Source organism: Calonectris borealis, chromosome Z (genome assembly GCF_964195595.1).
Source record: "Calonectris borealis chromosome Z, bCalBor7.hap1.2, whole genome shotgun sequence".
Classification (NCBI taxonomy): Eukaryota; Metazoa; Chordata; class Aves; order Procellariiformes; family Procellariidae; genus Calonectris; species Calonectris borealis.
Genome location: NC_134352.1, coordinates 71,681,801 through 71,698,579, shown reverse-complemented (window position 1 = coordinate 71,698,579; position 16,779 = coordinate 71,681,801). Strand labels below are relative to the sequence as shown.

Here is a 16,779-nt window from a genome sequence, read left to right as displayed (position 1 = left end):
GAGAGGTTTAAAAGCACTGAGCACTACCTTTTATTAAACATTTTTCCTGAGATGTCTTTTTTTTTTTTTTACTATAACACATTAACATGTTCAGCAGAGACAGAAGAGACAAAAGAAGCCAACTTATTAAATGAGTAACATTCTAAAATGGTCAATGGTAACCCTTATTCTTCTTATAATCAAAAGAATAAACAGGCATCACTAAGCAGCAGAGAAGTCAGTATTTTATTCAAACAGATCCAAAAAATCCCATACATGCAAAAAACATGGCATGCTGTACAAAAAGCAATGTTGAAATCATCAATTTTTGAACTTCTTCCCAGTGTCACGAGAACTTATCTGCTCTACAGTGCTCTACAAGACGCTACGGTCCTGACAATACCTAGAATTCATAACCTAATCTCATCAGAAGAAAAACACATCTAGTACGGGGGATGGAAACAACCACCCCTCAAACCTGGCACGGCCTTTCTGCCTGATGGTGTAGATGCACACCCCTCCATTAGTTTGGCCCAGAAGTGCTGAAGTCAATAGGAATTTTGTGAATCATTTCAGTGGAAACAGATTCTGTGATAACATGGCCTCTCCAAAAGGAGGGAGGCAGTCCTTCCTGTATGAGTAAATACATAACACAGACGCAAATATAAAGTGCAAAGAAAAAAAAACCTGTGTTGGATTATAGCTGAGCTCCTTCAAAATGAAAACATACCTTACAGCTTCTTGCACATTTCCTTTTCTAGCCAGAGAATGTCTCCTCTTTGAAGAAATCTGTCCAAATCCTTCTCATGCTAACTCTTCCTATGGCTGAACAGATTGTATTATTTAAGCTGTTAGGAAAAATAAGCTTAAGAAATTCTTCAACTGGGGCAATTAAAACTGTCTATCAAACCATATCTTAATCAAATGCCTATTCAGTAAGCATTTAAGATCTATTTCTGAACTGAATGAACAAATAAAAATGTAGCATGGTGATGTTTAGATTTCTTAATATATTTTAGTCTCTGCAATTGCTATTTTGAATACTCAGGAGATGTTAAAAAGTGTAAATTTTTTGTACGTGCATGTGCAAGCACAGATCTAAAAATTCACATATATACAAAAATATATCCAGGAAAAATCTTGCAAAAATTAATGAAAACTTAGTAAATACAACATGGCAATTAAGTTTTTGAAAAGGATAATTAATTTCTGCAAAGACTGTAAGTGTCCTCTTAAATAAAGATATTCAGCTGAAAGGATGATCCGAGATAAGTAATTTTCCTACAATACACTTTCTGTTCCAAAAATCACTATGCTTCTCAAGCAACATTATTTCCTTTTAAAACGTGTTATTTTGAAAATAGAAATCAGATATGAAAAATGCAAAGATGACTGATTTCAAAGGTTTCACTTGTCTACAAAACTACTACTCAAAATGTTTTATCATGCAAAACATTATCAAAATCAAGTAGAAATGACGTGTTCCCAACCCTGAATTCTCCGGGAATTCCTCAGTTGACCATTTTTTCCAGTCCCGTGAGGAGACGACCATCTCTACCATGTCTCCAAGACAGTGTAAAGACAGCAGTCTTAGCACAGAGCACAAAGAAACTGCCTGACTTTGTTTCTCTGAACTGCCTGTGTGAGGGACCAATGGCCACCTTCCCCTAAAGAAAGATGAACATTAAACAAATTTCCTATGTTATGCCTCTAAGTTAACACAATGTGTATACCCACCACAGCATCCAAAATCCAAAAAGGATAAAAAGGGAGACTTAGGCAATGCTGTCCCGAAAAACTGGTTCACTAATAATGATCTTTAAATACTTTAAATGGCAGGTCATAAGAATTAGGAAAAACAAATAGACTCCCTTTTCTCACTAGGAAAGAAAAGGCTATACGTAATAAACTTCAGACGTACCTATTTCCAACTCCCACCATTTTACTTTTGGTGATGTCTGTAGCACAGCACTCAAGATAAGGAAAGGCCAGTTTCCATCTCAGCTGAATGTTTTTTCTTTTGATGAAACATTTAGTCATAACTAAGCATTCAGGGGCTTGTTTGGTATCACATTTCCTTTCATCTATCAGAAAGTGTTTAACCCATTCACCTATGAAAGCAACATAAAGGTTTCTACTGATTTCACTTGACTACAGATCAGATGCCAGATCTATTACACACACACAAGCAAAATAATAATCCATCTCTGCTTCACAGGAAACTTCCTCATAGAAAGACTAATCTCAATGAAAATAAAGACTTCTGATAACAGAGAACAGTTCACACTTTACCAGGAAGATAAATAATGTTAATGAATAAGGATTAAAATAGATTTTTTAAAAATCCCTTTTTCTTTTACAGTTTAAATAAAAGCTTATTAATTACTGGGAAAATGTAGACATTAACTTGTAAAATTATGACATACAGAAAGATGAAAGCAGTTGTTAGAATGTAGTTAAGCATTTTAACATTACATTTGTTCATAAAATTTTTAGAATCAACTCTTGGCTTTATTCTCCAAAAATATGGATGGAACAGCAACTCAGGTCATTGCTTTTTCAATTTACAACAGAAAAATAACTTTAATTCTTTAACTTTTGTAGGCTCTCCCACTGCTTAAAAAACAAAAACCAAGCAAGCCCAATACAGTAAATAACACTAGTTCTTAAAACAGTACTGGCAACCCATAAGGCTGCCCTATCGGGCTCTGATGAAAAGGGTTTCATCAGGAGTTGTAGGACAATTCTCCTTCTCAGTAACAGTCTCCACGGTGCCTGAAGCAGACACAATCACTACCGTTTTAGCTGCTGAAAGAGCTTTCTCCTTCTCTGCGATGGCAGCACAGACTGCCACAATTTCATCACTTTCAAAGTCATAGTCTGGAATTGATTCTTGTGCAAGCTCTTTTTCTTTTGCCAATGCTTGCACTGCCTCAGTGTTTGTTGCCTTCTGCTGTTCATGTAGTTTTCTTGCCCACGAAAGGTCCTCTTTCCACACTTCAGGGTTCATTGGGAAGATGTGTAAGGATACCTGGAAGCTTCGGATTGCCTATAAACAGAATAGGGAAGAAACAAGGATTGGAAACTTTAAAGCCTACATATTTCATCACAGAAATAAACAACAACAAAAAAATTATGTACATCATTCAAGCAAAGACAAAAGTGATTTTACTCCAGTCCATCTTTAGCGGAACAATCCTCCCTCAGCAGTAAGTTCAATAGCAGCATTACCCCCAAACAACTCTGCACACAAGTGTCTGAAAGTACCAAGAATGCATGAACAAATCAGGTACCTGGCAACAAGGGCACAAATAAGAGTTCACGTGTCAAAAATAATGTTGTAATTAAAAAGGTAAAAGCAAAAATAATTTTTGCTTTGATGGTTTTCTATCCCACTTTTCCTCTATCATCAGATGTATGAGAAGGCAAAAGCAGACAGATACGGTTTAAAGAAATACAGAAAAGGGATGACTGGGATTTGAAGTATCGCTAATATTGCTGCTTTTAAATTAGCATGTAATCATTTCACATACAGACCTAATACTACAGTAATCCTAGCCCTGTGATAAGCAGTTTCTGTAACAGATTTGTAGTTGCAAACACACTTACCTAAACAGGCAAAAGCAGACTCCCAGCTTGGAGAGTTGCTCTAAGAAAGAACTCCTGTGATCTTATAAACCATGCAACATTAATACAAATAAGTATAGTTGATACTGTTTCTCCTGTCCTTCACCTCAATTAGGAAAGTCCCACAAATACAAATACTCAACACAGAAGTTGTTAAACATAAAAAAAGGTGACCATCTAATCCAGTAGATGTGATATTCGGCAGGGAGAAGAGATTGCTACAATACTGGAAAAATGCTAGACCAAGAATTACAACTGTATTGGATTTATAGCTATATTAACAGTGAAAAGGTCAAGATTGACCTTACCTACTCAGACTTATGTGTATGTGCACACAGGCATGTGTGTATTTCACACTTACGTCTGTATAGTCAGTTACAGAAATGGCCACTTGAGTGACCAAACTCTTGTGTGACGATGTACAGAAGCCTTCCTGCAGGGTGGGAAAACAGTGATGACATGGATTTGGATTATATTTGGGAAGAGTTCTAGCAACTTGCATATAAATACTTTAAAGATGTATGAACAACCATCGAATTCCATATTCTATTGTAATTTATAAATACTTAAAGCATGCAAATTAATTTGGAAAATCACAACTTTTCACCTGCATTGACAGAAACTGCCAATTCATCCTTCTGCTGGCACAGATTAATATACGAACTCCGTATGACGTGAACTCAGCAGACAAGAGATACAAATCAGATTTAAGAAATGCTGATTATACTATCGGTATTACTGTTGTTGTAATAGGCAGCCTTTCAGTTCCAGGAAAAAGAAAATAATACTTTATTATTGGTCCACGGCCAGCTCTGAAGTGTAGGAGCATGCAGAACTTTAAACAGAAGGAGGAGTGCAGTTTAATTCTTGCAAAACACTGTCATTTTATTGAACTTTGCTAGCTTTTAATTTCCACGGATAGATGAGTTACAAGTAAACACTAAATGCTCTTTTTTTGTATTTCTGTTGAAAACAAAACATAAACAAACACCATCTGCTTTTAAGCTTTCCATGAAAGAGGCCCCTAATTAAAACCTGTCTGTATAGTTATGTTCATGCACACTAAACAACGTTAAACACAGTAATCAAATACAAGGTAACATTTAATAAGCTTAGAAGCTGCCTTGATGACTCATACAATACAGCATAAAACGATCACCTTTGTAAATCTATTAGAAAAAAGATTTTGTGACATTTTTTATAATAAATAATAAAATAATAATAATGAAATAATAAATTTTAAGTGCTGCAAAAGATCAGCAGCTTGCTAAAGCAGCAATGTAATACTGAAAAATACATAAAATTTCATGTTGCCACTTGTAACTGCTTCCACAACGCTTAATTTCTATTAAGACAGAAGAAAGGAAAATAAATGTGCTATTTTTAATTTTCCCACTGATGAAGATGTAAATCTCCTTCTTCAACTGGCTGTCTGGCGTTACAGGAAAATGTGGTGGCACTAGATAAACTTGGTATTTCTAGTCTCATTTTAAAGAGCAGCTGTAGTCTTAGAGACCCTGCATGTAAGGACTATGGGTTTTTAAATCAGTACGTAGTCACATACCTGCTTTTGCTTCTGTTGGGAAGAGTACTATAAAATCTACTGCAAGACGTTCTCGCTTCCTGAATTACAATATTTGAAGAATTTGTATTTTTAAAATATTTTACATTTCGTCTCACTATAGGGTATTCTGTAGCAAACAATCTTTCATTTATTCCATGAGCAAAATCTCTTCTGCTGGTTTGCAGAGTCTTTAAATGTGAAGGGCAGTTTTGATCACGCCACACTTTCTGTAAGATGTTTTTGTAACACTTAATTGTCACTATACAGTGACCCCTAAAAAAGGTAAGGGAGCATTTTAAGAGGTTATGCTGTTCACATCTGCCCCCAAGGTTTGTATTAAGCCTTTATGTTACATCTGACAGACACTATCTGACCTATTTCAAAGGATGTCCATCAGTGAAGATATGTATACATAGATTATATATAGAGACATCTATAAGTAATCTTTTCCTGTGTTTAATGATCCTTAAATATGGAATTTTTACAGCACTAACATAATACTTGGGGGTACTGGTGGATGAAATCTGGACATGAGACGACAATGTGCGCTCACAGCACAGAAGGCCAACTGTATCCTGGGCTGCATCAAAAGCAGCGTGGCCAGCAGGTCGAGGGAGGTGATTCTGCCCCTCTGCTCTGCCCTGGTGAGACCCCACCTGCAGTGCTGCGTCCAGCTCTGGAGTCCTCAGCACAGGAAAGACAGGGACCCATTGGAGCAGGTCCAGAGGAGGCCCACAAAAATGATCAGGGGGATGAAGCACCTCTCCTGTGAGGACAGGCTGAGAGAATTGGGGTTGTTTAGCCTGGAGAAGAGAAGGCTCTTATTGTGGCCTTTCAATACTTGAAGGGGGCTTATAAGAAAGATGGGGACAGACTTTTTAGTAGGGCCTGTAGCGGTACGGCAAGGGGTAATGGTTTTAAACTAAAAGAGGGTAGGTTCAGACTAGATATAAGGAAGAAATTCTTTACGATGAGGGTGGTGAAACACTGGAAGAGGTTGCCCAGGGAGGTGGTAGATGCCCCATCCCTGGAAACATTCAAGGTCAGGTTGGACAGGGCTCTGAGCAACCTGATGTAGTTGAAGATGTCCCTGCTCATGGCAGGGGGGTTGGACTAGATAACCTAGGAATTTATTGGAATTTAGGTCTTATTTCTTGTACTACTCACCGTGAACATAAATAATTAATTTTTATAGAAACCTTTAGCATAGAGACACTCATGAAATTTTAGTGTATTAAACGGCTTCTCATTACATTTCTCTTCTTTAAACCAAAAACCCCCATCCAATTCTTTCAGATATTTTCACTCTAGTTTAATAGTTTATATGATATAATCTGAATATCTTACCTATTTTAACTTTAAACTGTCAGGCTGAACTTTTCCATGCAACTTTTCTGTTCAGATTATTTCTTCTTTTCAATAAAAATTTTCTCTCTAAAAATTTCTTTTCCGCAAAAATAATTCTTCTGTTTTCAATAATGAGATGAACACTCAATATTTTTTGGTTCTTACGTTTACAAAACCTTTTTATTGAAAGGTTCTGGTGCTCTCATGTTTTGGAGAAAAGGCTTGAAATATAGGCAATTTTCTAATGTGAAAGACTATTTTTGTCTTACACCTACTGGAATTCAGTCAGGTTATAAACCCGTAAGTCTTTGTCCCCATTTGGTAGACAACTGTGAGACGATGTTAGCTTAATTCTCCTATGCTGGAGGTTCTCGACTGCAGAGAATTTATGCAGCACGGATGAAGATGCATCACCCCCCAGGGTGACTCAGCACACGTCCTTCCTGGGGTGCAGTGCCTGGTGGCTGGCACAAGAGGCCAGAGGACATGTGTCTGAGCCTGGAGGCATGAGAAGATATTAGGAACGTAAAGGCCTGCGGCAACTGATAGTAAAAGATCTCCTCAGTTTCTTTGGCCCCAGGCACACATCTCTGTACAGACTAGAGTTTCAGAAAATTTCCATCAGCCACTGTATCCACTTGAAATTTCTCTTCAAGGTGACTCTTCCTCACTTCCAGAGCTTCCTTCTTCCTCTTCTTTTGAAGAAGTTTCTATCCCCCTCTTGTACTTTCTTTTGCTTCAGTGATGTACTCCCATTTCCCAGATCTCCTTCTGCACCAACTCACTTCTTCCCAGCCCTCTTTCCTCACAACGCTTACTGCCCATCTGCCTTTACACCTCAGTGAGCGTGCCTGCAAGACACCGCAGCACGCTCTCCAGAAGTCACTACTTCAGGCTGCCTTTACCAGAGAGATCTGTACACTAGGCTCCACTGCACGCATGGATGTAATCCAGGATGATCAAGGGAACAAAAAAAAAGAAAAAAAAAATCTATCCCATCCTAGAAATGGACATATTTAGCCCAACAAAATAAAACCTGAAGTGATACGAGTGCTCTTAACTTGTAAATCAGGAAGGATTGAAAACATTTACTTCTCTATTTACCTATTTACTATTCTTCTAATTTACCAAATCATACTGCTAAAATTAGTACAGGGATTTTTAAAATAATGGTAAAACAACTTTCACAGCATGTTATTTTTTCTCTAACTTAATACTTCCCAAATACTATGCACTAGAATGTGTATGTGGCTGGAGTGTAGTTCAAGATTGAGTCGGCAGGACAGAAATATGCCCTGTCACCTGTTTTATTTTCGAAGAAATGTCTTTTATCAAATCCTGATAAAGAAAGCAGTACCATTTAAAGTGTGACACAAAAACTGTAAATGGAATAACAAGAAATTCTAGGCCAAAATTATAAAAAACTCAGTAATTTTTAAAATTGCATTGCCTCTTTTTCTTTTCATTTATGCACATAAGAAGAATAACTATCAACTATATTAAGATAATGATGAAGTTAAATATTCCACCACTATAAAATAACCACACATTTTGTTGTGCTTAGAAAGAAGATTACCACAGCAGTGTAATTAAATATTTTAATCTCATATAAATCTATAAAAATAAAATGTGAGTTATTTATCCCCTCAAGTTGATAGGAACACAATCTGAAGCACCGACTTGATTGCTTTTCAGTGGAAAGCCAACCATCAGTTTCCTTTTGATTACCAGAATCTTTACATTTCTACACACTTACATTGGTAACATTTTGAAAAATCCTCTCAAATTCAGAATTATGTTAATTAGCTGGATTCCAATAAAATGCAGTAATTCCTCTCTTTGCTAGTATGTAACTCCCATCATTATGTGAAAGTCCTAAAACTGTTTCTTTCAAGAGAAATAAAAGGGCTGATCTGAAGATTTATATTGTCAAGGCTTGATCCCTTTTACAAAATGTAGTATCACACTTAAAGACCATTAAAAGACCACTAACTACTCAATAACAACACAGCAAACCACACACTTCAAAACATCAAACAACAAGCATGCACAATTGGTTCACATTTACACATCTGCCCAGTTAACTTTGTAATCTTCAGTACTCCAGATTTGACATGGAGGTCCCAGCCCACAACAGGGTAAGCTTAAGTCACAGAATCAGGGAATGGTTGAGGTTAGACAGGACCTTCTGAGGTCATCTGGGCCAACTCCCTGCTCAAGCAGGGCCACCTGGAGCTGGTTGCCCATGACCACTTCCAGATGGCTTATGAATTTCTCCAAGATGGGAGACTCAGACTTGGAGGTGATCATGCCCCTGTACTCGGCACTGGTGAGGCCGCACCTCGAATCTTGTGTTCAGTTTTGGGCCCCTCACTACAAGAAGGACACGGAGGTGCTGGAGCGTGTCCAGAGGAGGGCAACGAAGCTGGTGAAGGGCCTGGAGCACAAGTCTTATGAGGAGCGGCTGAGGGAACTGGGGTTGTTTAGCCTGGAGAAGAGGAGGCTGAGGGGAGACCTCATCGCGCTCTACAACTACCTGAAAGGAGGTTGTAGCGAGGTGGGTGTTGGTCTCTTCTGCCAAGAAACTAGCGATAGGACAAGAGGAAATGGCCTCAAGTTGCACCAAGGGAGGTTTACATTGAACATTAGAAAAAATTTCTTTACTGAAAGAGTGATCAGGCCTTGGAACAGGCTGCCCAGGGAAGTGGTGGAGTCACCAGCTCTGGAGGTATTTAAAAGACGTGTAGATGAGGCCCTTAGGGACATGGTGTGGTGGGCATGGTGTGTTGGGTTGACGGTTGGACACGATGATCTTAGAGGTCTTTTCCAACCTGTATGATTCTATGATTCTATGATTTGACAAAACCAAGCCAAAGCAAATCTTTCGTTGTCTGCAAGAAATGAATATATCATGCAGGACATAATATAGATTAGATTTGTTTGGAAGCTGTATTTCAGACCTAGGAACCTTGAAATTAAAATACAGTAAATTGTTTTTTCGTAAGAAAAAGTGCATGAATGCATTGTGATATAATAAAAATATTTACAACGGACCAGTTGGCAGGATGTGGGTAGCGAAGACAGACATTGGTGGGGGAGAAATGAAACAAAGAAACAGAAGAAGCTGCTCTTAAGAAGGGTAGTAATTCCCAAATCTCAAATATTACTAAAAAGCCCTCACACTTATGCTTTATTAACTTTTCTTTGTAAAAAATCATGCAGTGAAAAATTAGACGATCATGGTAATAAAAGGCTAATATGAAAAGGATAATTATGACTTAGATCACTTGGTCAAGAAGCCTCCACAAGTTCAATAATTATGAAATCATTTAACCTTTTAAGACTCCTCCAGTCTTAATCTTTTAGGATTCCTTAAAAATTGCTTCATTCAAAAATAAATAGTGAACATGATCTGCATTTTAGAATAAGTCCCCAAGTTGTTCGTTGTACGTGAGAACATATTAATCAGAAGGCAGTTCAATATGCCTTAAAGACAGAAAGTCAAAAACGTAGAAACAACCAGTACTAAAGCACTGGAGACACCAACAGAGCTTACCCACCTCTGGGCTCCCTACTCAAATAGAGACAGACAAAGACATTCAGAGGGCAAGCTACCTGGTGATGACTCCTCCTTCCTCTCTCTTCACAGACAGTAAGGTCAATATAACAATTACAGGAGCACCTATAGTAGTGTTTTGTTTCAGATGAATAATGTGCTTTGATGCAAATCTCTGATTGTTCCCACTTAAAGTGCTTTGGTTTGCATCATGGAATAGTCTCAGGCTACATAAACTAGATTCCTTTCTGATTAAGCCCCACAACGCACTCCAAGAGAGCACCTGAAGTGCTGCAAACAACAGAGCTACTCTGAAGTAAAACAAAGTGAATATAATGTGGACACTGGGTGCCCAGGACTATTAACTCAAGATATCCACTCCTATTGTTGTGATGTGACTTGCCAATGTAGACAAAGCTTATAGGATCTAGTGAGCAGGACCTGTTGGTAGAACTAGCATTGGTATATCAATATCTATAATTCACATTATAGTTACTGTAGCATTTTCTATAGAATAAGCAGCATCAGTTACCTAGGATTCTTGCAGGAAATAAAACTTCGGATTTCCTGAGACTAATGCATTTAAAAATCTCAGGCACAATTTACAGCAACAATTTCAGGCAGTTAAAAGGAAAAAAAAAAGATTTAGAGATTGTAGATCCAGATGGGACAGACCGTCTACTCTTACCTTCTACATCACAAAAGCCATGGAATGTTACCAGTTATGTGATGTGATGCAGATATGCCTGGATTTATAATAAATATTTCGTATTATGATACTGCAACAACATAAGGTAGCACGCTACACATCTGTAACACACAGCTTTTGTCTTATGTTATTCTCATAATTTGTGGGGTTTTGTTGGTTTGGTTTTTTGTTTTTGTTTTTTTAATACTGCTTCTTACTACTTTTTAAAAAGAAACTGGTTTTGCATGATTTGTTAGCCTCCCTCAAAAAAAAAAAAAATTTTATTCCTGAAAATTTTTGGTCCAAACATTGTAACTTTGCAAAAACACTCTAACGACAAAATTATTTGGATCAAACTAGCACACAGCTACTTCTATTATAAATAAAATAAAACCAATATCTTTTTTTATCTGAGAACTCATGGTGAATTATTTTTCTAATAGACTTTTATGAATGCGTCTGAATTAAAAAGTTCACTCACTATGTTTCCACATTAACTAGCAGAAAACTATTACATTATATATGTTACATTATTTACAGGTGTACAGCCTATAGGTGGAGGATGATCGGACTTGGGGGAAGAGTCTCCTTTTGCATCACATCATGTAGCCAAGACAGCACCATGGGATACAGCTGCAGTTAGAGAAAAGACGCACTCCAGCTACCGCGGAGCATCCCAGCCTTTTTGCTGTCTTGTTAAGAAAACAACCAACTCCAGCCACCATTTGGGGTCAAGAAGTCAGAGGAAAGTACGAATGAGCACACATGACTTGCTGCACCTGATGCAGGAGAGTAGAAGACAGGGAAAACAAGATACTAGAATTTTATTAGCAGGCATGTATAAAACTGAGCCTGAATATCAAGTGGGACTTCACAGTACCTTTATCTTTAAACTATGGTGAGCTGCGCTGTAGCAATACAGAGGCCAGAATGTAGTATGTGCAGTTATGTCAACATAATTATTCCATTGCATAAAGCCACCACGTAAATATAGTATATAACACAAAAGGCTTTGAGCTAGGCAGGTCTTCCACAAGCCCAGCAACAAAACCACACAGGAAGCATTTGTGAAAAACAACAAAGAAGGGGGAATACTGTAGATAAATAGCAACAACCTTTTTCCTTGCCTACTTTCAGGTTATAAAAGGATATTCTGCTACCTTGGTATTTCTGTACTTTCGTTCTCTCACATACAATACAGAGGATGTGGTTTACAAGTTTAGCACATTAATGTTGTCCATTTTCCTACCAGTGCTATCTCTCCTAATCCAAGCTGGGCACGTCCCAAAGTCTGCCAGGCATCCCAGGAACGTGGGTTTCTCTGGACAGCCATTTCTGCTGCATGCACTGCGGGGAACATTTCATGTAAAGACATCAGGACCTATGAAAGAAAAAGAAAAATAAAGAGGAATAAGAATAAACAAAATTGAAAAGAGATTTAAGTTTTCTGGGATTACCCAGGCAACCACCATTGTTTCAATAACTAAGGACAGGTTCATCTGACCTAGCTTTTTCTCGTTTAAAAGTTAGTTGTCTAATCTCAGATAGTCATCCAGACTCATTCCCACTCATAGCCCACGGAGGAAAAAGGCATGCTAGAGGATGATTCATCTGAACTATTTAAGCAACTCTACTAAGAAGTAGGTGAATTGCTTCTGAAAGTGTCCCTCCCTCTCCCTTTCTCCCTACAAACCCCACAGTCTGTAAAAGCGTAACAGAATACACTGAAGGACAAACACATTGAGAATTAAACACAATAAATAAGCAAGTATTGTTGAAAAACTCCTGGGTTATATTTTTTCTTTTTACTAGAAGACTGGAATCTACCAAATACAGTTGCAGTGCACATGATACAATTATAGAAACAATCCCTGTAATTCCACATGGAAACAGCCCTTAACAATGACTGTTGTATTTGGAGAGTAAGCATTCTGCAACAGCAAAGCCTAACTTAGACATGAAGTCACCTACATATAAAAAAAAAACAAAATCAAAAAAACCAACCCAAAAAAGTGGTTTCCCAATGTGGAAATCTCTTTTACTCAGCAGACCAGGTTAGTGTCAGCCTGCCGCCACAGTATTCTACTCCTTACATTGAATCTCCATAACTAAGCCTATAAATCATAGTTAACGATACATAACATGGCTCAAAGCTTGCCGTATTTTTCCAAGACCACCATGAAATTGGCACATTACATGAAGACCTGCATCACTCTGAGATCATGGTGACAGACACCCACATGCTTTGGTGATAGGTATCAGTATAAGAAACAAATGACAACTGCATTCCTACTGTATGATGAGAATGTCAACCACAAGAGTAAGACTCATGTGTGGGCAACCACTTTCATCCCAACTGACCCGCAAGCATGATGAATAATATTAGAACATATCAGGACTACTGCTGAAGTGCAAAAAAGCATTTATTTAACCTTACTGTTCTACGATATCTTAAATAGATAAATACGAGTGTGGAGTAGAGGAGGATTCAAATGCAATAATCTTGAGTATTTACTTTAATTAACGTAAAGTACTTGCACAGCAGTGGAGTGAGTACAGTAAAAAAAAAAAAAAATAGCTTTACTACAGAAAGTAATCCTGTATCCAAGAAACACAGGAAGCTTCCAATACACCCTTTGGATCCATACTCCTGCGGTTTTAATAAGACTAAATTTTTCTAAAGACTAGTCCTATGGCTTCTCTTTAATTCCATTAAATAGGCTGTACACTAGAATTTAGAAACACCTAAAAATCTTTAAAAAACAACACAGCTGTATGTCATGTCATTTTCCCTTTTTTCCTCAACAGTTCTCAATGACTGTGCTTTGTAAGCAAAGTTTGTAATGAGTACTATGTATTTTTCCAAAACTTTCAGTTCAACTGCATTTTTGTGTGCAGTTTCTCTTACTTGCAGCAGATCTGAATTGAATCAAACTGTTACTAGTGGATAGGTGTACAGCCTACCAAGATTAAGTGATTCTGCATCTATCAGCTAGCTTTTACATTAATCTCTTAATGTGTTTGTTCTCACAAGAGAAAACAAATCCAAGTATACACTTACTTGAACATTTTTATGCATCCTGAGTATTCAGTATTTCCTACCAGTACTTTCTACTGCAACACAATTCCAAAACATCTACACAAGTATTTAGGAACTCTTTTGTAGTTTTTAATGATTTTTCTGCTTTGTTTACTGAATTGTGACCTCACTAATAGAAGACAATTATTCCACTAATAATTGTGTTGTGTGTACTAATTTAGACAGCTGCTTCAAAAATGCTCTTCCAGATCATAGTGGTAATTACTGTGCTCCTAGTTACTGTGGCATCAGTTTCTCAAAGTACATTCAAAGAAATACAAATTTGAATGTATATGCATTTTGTCCAGCACAGGTGTCTTTTTCAGTTATTAATACAATGACTCAGCTATACACGTCAGTCATTATAAAAGAATAAACTTATTAATGCACTTTATTTTCCTACCCTTTTGTTTTCAGGTGAAGAAATCATCAAAATGAACATACAATGGCAGACCTGAATGTGTGCAGCTTTGCCTTGGATTACTCTACCTGTGATATTATTAGCACTTTTATAAAATACCTAGATACCACTGCTACTTGAAAACTGAACCAGCAAAAACTCAGTTTTTCTACATCTGGAAAGTCATGCTGAAAAAGGAATAAAAAACACCACTAGCATAAAGTTTTCTTCTGCACAGATCTGACAAGAGGTGCTCAGTCCTTTTACTGGGGCAGGCCACATGGACAAGACAAAGCCAGACAGGAACCACGTGTGCTGTAGCCCCCTTTGTCATACAATGTGCCTGTCACATGCTCAATGTGCAGCCACATCAAGCACCAGATCTATGTGTATATACATCATCCCCCAACAACACACAGTCTAGGGTGGTCTCCATTCCACTAACATGTTAAGTGCCTAAAGGGTTATTGTCACTCCCTACACACGTGCCCCTTAGACAGGGTGTGTCCAAAAAGGGGGAAGCCAGGTAGTAGATCATGGGAATTATACTGGTGGCCTTCGTCGAAACATAGATTTCTCATCCTGAACTAGCTTAACATACCAGTCTAACAAAATCCCACTTCGTACTTCTAATTCCATAGACAGCATTTCATGCATAACATACACTTCCATATTTATACTTACTTGAATAATATAATAAACTTGAGTTCTCCATGACAATACAAGATGTGAGGCTTATTTTCAAGGATGCAGCTACTCTGAAATACTAATTTCATTGCATTTCAGATCTTCTTGCATAACTCATCGCTAGCTTAAACATACCTAGAACTGAACTCCTTGCCTCCTTCCCAAATCATCTTACTTTCTTTTATCTATAGTGCTGTCATTACCATGACAGTATCATTTTTAATTTTCTCTTCCTTCACATAAATTTATTCTACATTTATGCCTTGTATATATGCAAGGCTATTTTGCTATCCGCAAAACTCTTTTCATTGCCTTATGGTCTCTTTATTCTTCATTTCCTTAATCCCTACATAGCACACCATAATGGACGGAAGTCCATTCGACCTAATAAGAAATTAGACACTCAATGAATGTCTTGTTCAAAGTCTTGCTCCCACTTTCTACTGTATACAACTTGATTTTCTCCTCTCATTTTAAGAATCTATATTGTTTGTTTCCTTTTATTTTCCTCTTTTTTTAATAAGTTACTCTTATTTTCTTTGCTCCAACATGGCATCAGCATAATGGTCTATTTTTCTGCTTCCTACAAAGATGCCCCCAGGTCTTCCTCCACTTCAGCCCATATGCTTGAAATACTTGAGCTGATCGGAAAACTATCATCTTTTCATGCAGATGTGTGACTGAAACATGAATCTGGACGCCAGTAGCAGTTCCTACACCCAATTTGAGCAGAATGCTTGCTGCTCTTACCTTTGCTCAATTTTATCTCATTGTCACAGTCATTTATATTCTCTATAAGTTTGTTTACACTTAGACATTTAACTTCAGTAACTGTTTTGAAATAGTTATTCTGTAGAAAATAGAATAAATAGATACACCCCCAAGGGCTCCCCCCAAAATGAGCATGTTCCTTGATTTGGTTGAATTCCTTTCAAAAGAGTAAAGTGAACTCCTCTGTGTAGGGAGTGTTTCTTGTTGGGAGCTCTATTGTACTTAACACAAACAAACTCTTCACCCTCTTTTAATCCTTTATGGACTACTTCAGTACCATTGACTCTAAACTGCAAGCCATCGTTAGCATCAATCCAGACCTGCACACAATTACATTACTTAATCAGTAACTTTGTGCACTCTCTTTTGATTCAAGTTAAATTCACACCGATTTCAATGTGGTTTTGGTAGGGGTTTTTTTGACAGCAGAGATAATTGTTACCCTCTGCTAGTTTCTTCGCGCAAAACATTCAGATTACTAGTAAAAACAGGAACAAGCAAGTATTATTCTAAAAAGGTCACAAACCATTATAATAAAGTAGAGTAGTCAGACGTAACATTTCTTTTTTAAACAGATGTTTACTTTTTAGAGAAACTAATTCAGTTGCATTAGGGTATTTTTCAATGACCAGACAAATAGCATGATGTTTCACAGAGAAACTATGTATCACTGAAAACGCCATTTAAATTCCTCTTTCTCAATGTTTTAGGACCAACTTACAATCTTTAAATGGCCATGCATTCCGAAAAATACATACACATAACCTTGTAATTTGAGAGTATGAAGATATGAAGCTTTTACTTATCAAAATTATGCTGGGGAGAACCTTCATAAAAGAGACAATCCTACCAGAAAAATAGGTCTTTAATCTATTTTGAAGCAAGCTATGACAGAAAAGGACTATTTTGCCAGAATCACCTACGGTATAGATGAGGGTGCGTGTGTTTGCTTATGAATACCCTTTTAAAAGCTGACACACTAAGATTCTATTCCTTTCCTGTTGCTCTCAAATTAATTTCTCAGACAAATTTTGTTTTGCGAACTTCATTAGCAGGATGGCAGTCAAGTTTCACAGTTAAC

General features: G+C 37.4%; 1 protein-coding gene across 2 annotated transcripts in view; it reads right to left on the bottom strand.

Annotated features, from left to right (window-relative positions):
* Nucleotides 1-202: 202 nt before the first annotated feature.
* TTC33 (tetratricopeptide repeat domain 33) overlaps nucleotides 203-16,779 on the bottom strand; it is a 48,420-nt gene continuing 31,843 nt past the window's right edge. For both annotated transcript variants that reach the window (XM_075136206.1, XM_075136207.1), the window contains exons 4-5: nucleotides 12,011-12,142; nucleotides 203-3,028 (exon numbers count right to left, since the gene is read on the bottom strand). In XM_075136206.1, coding sequence (XP_074992307.1) covers nucleotides 2,678-3,028; nucleotides 12,011-12,142 — 483 coding nt within the window. In that variant the 3' untranslated portion in view covers nucleotides 203-2,677. The remainder of the gene's footprint in view (nucleotides 3,029-12,010; nucleotides 12,143-16,779) is intronic.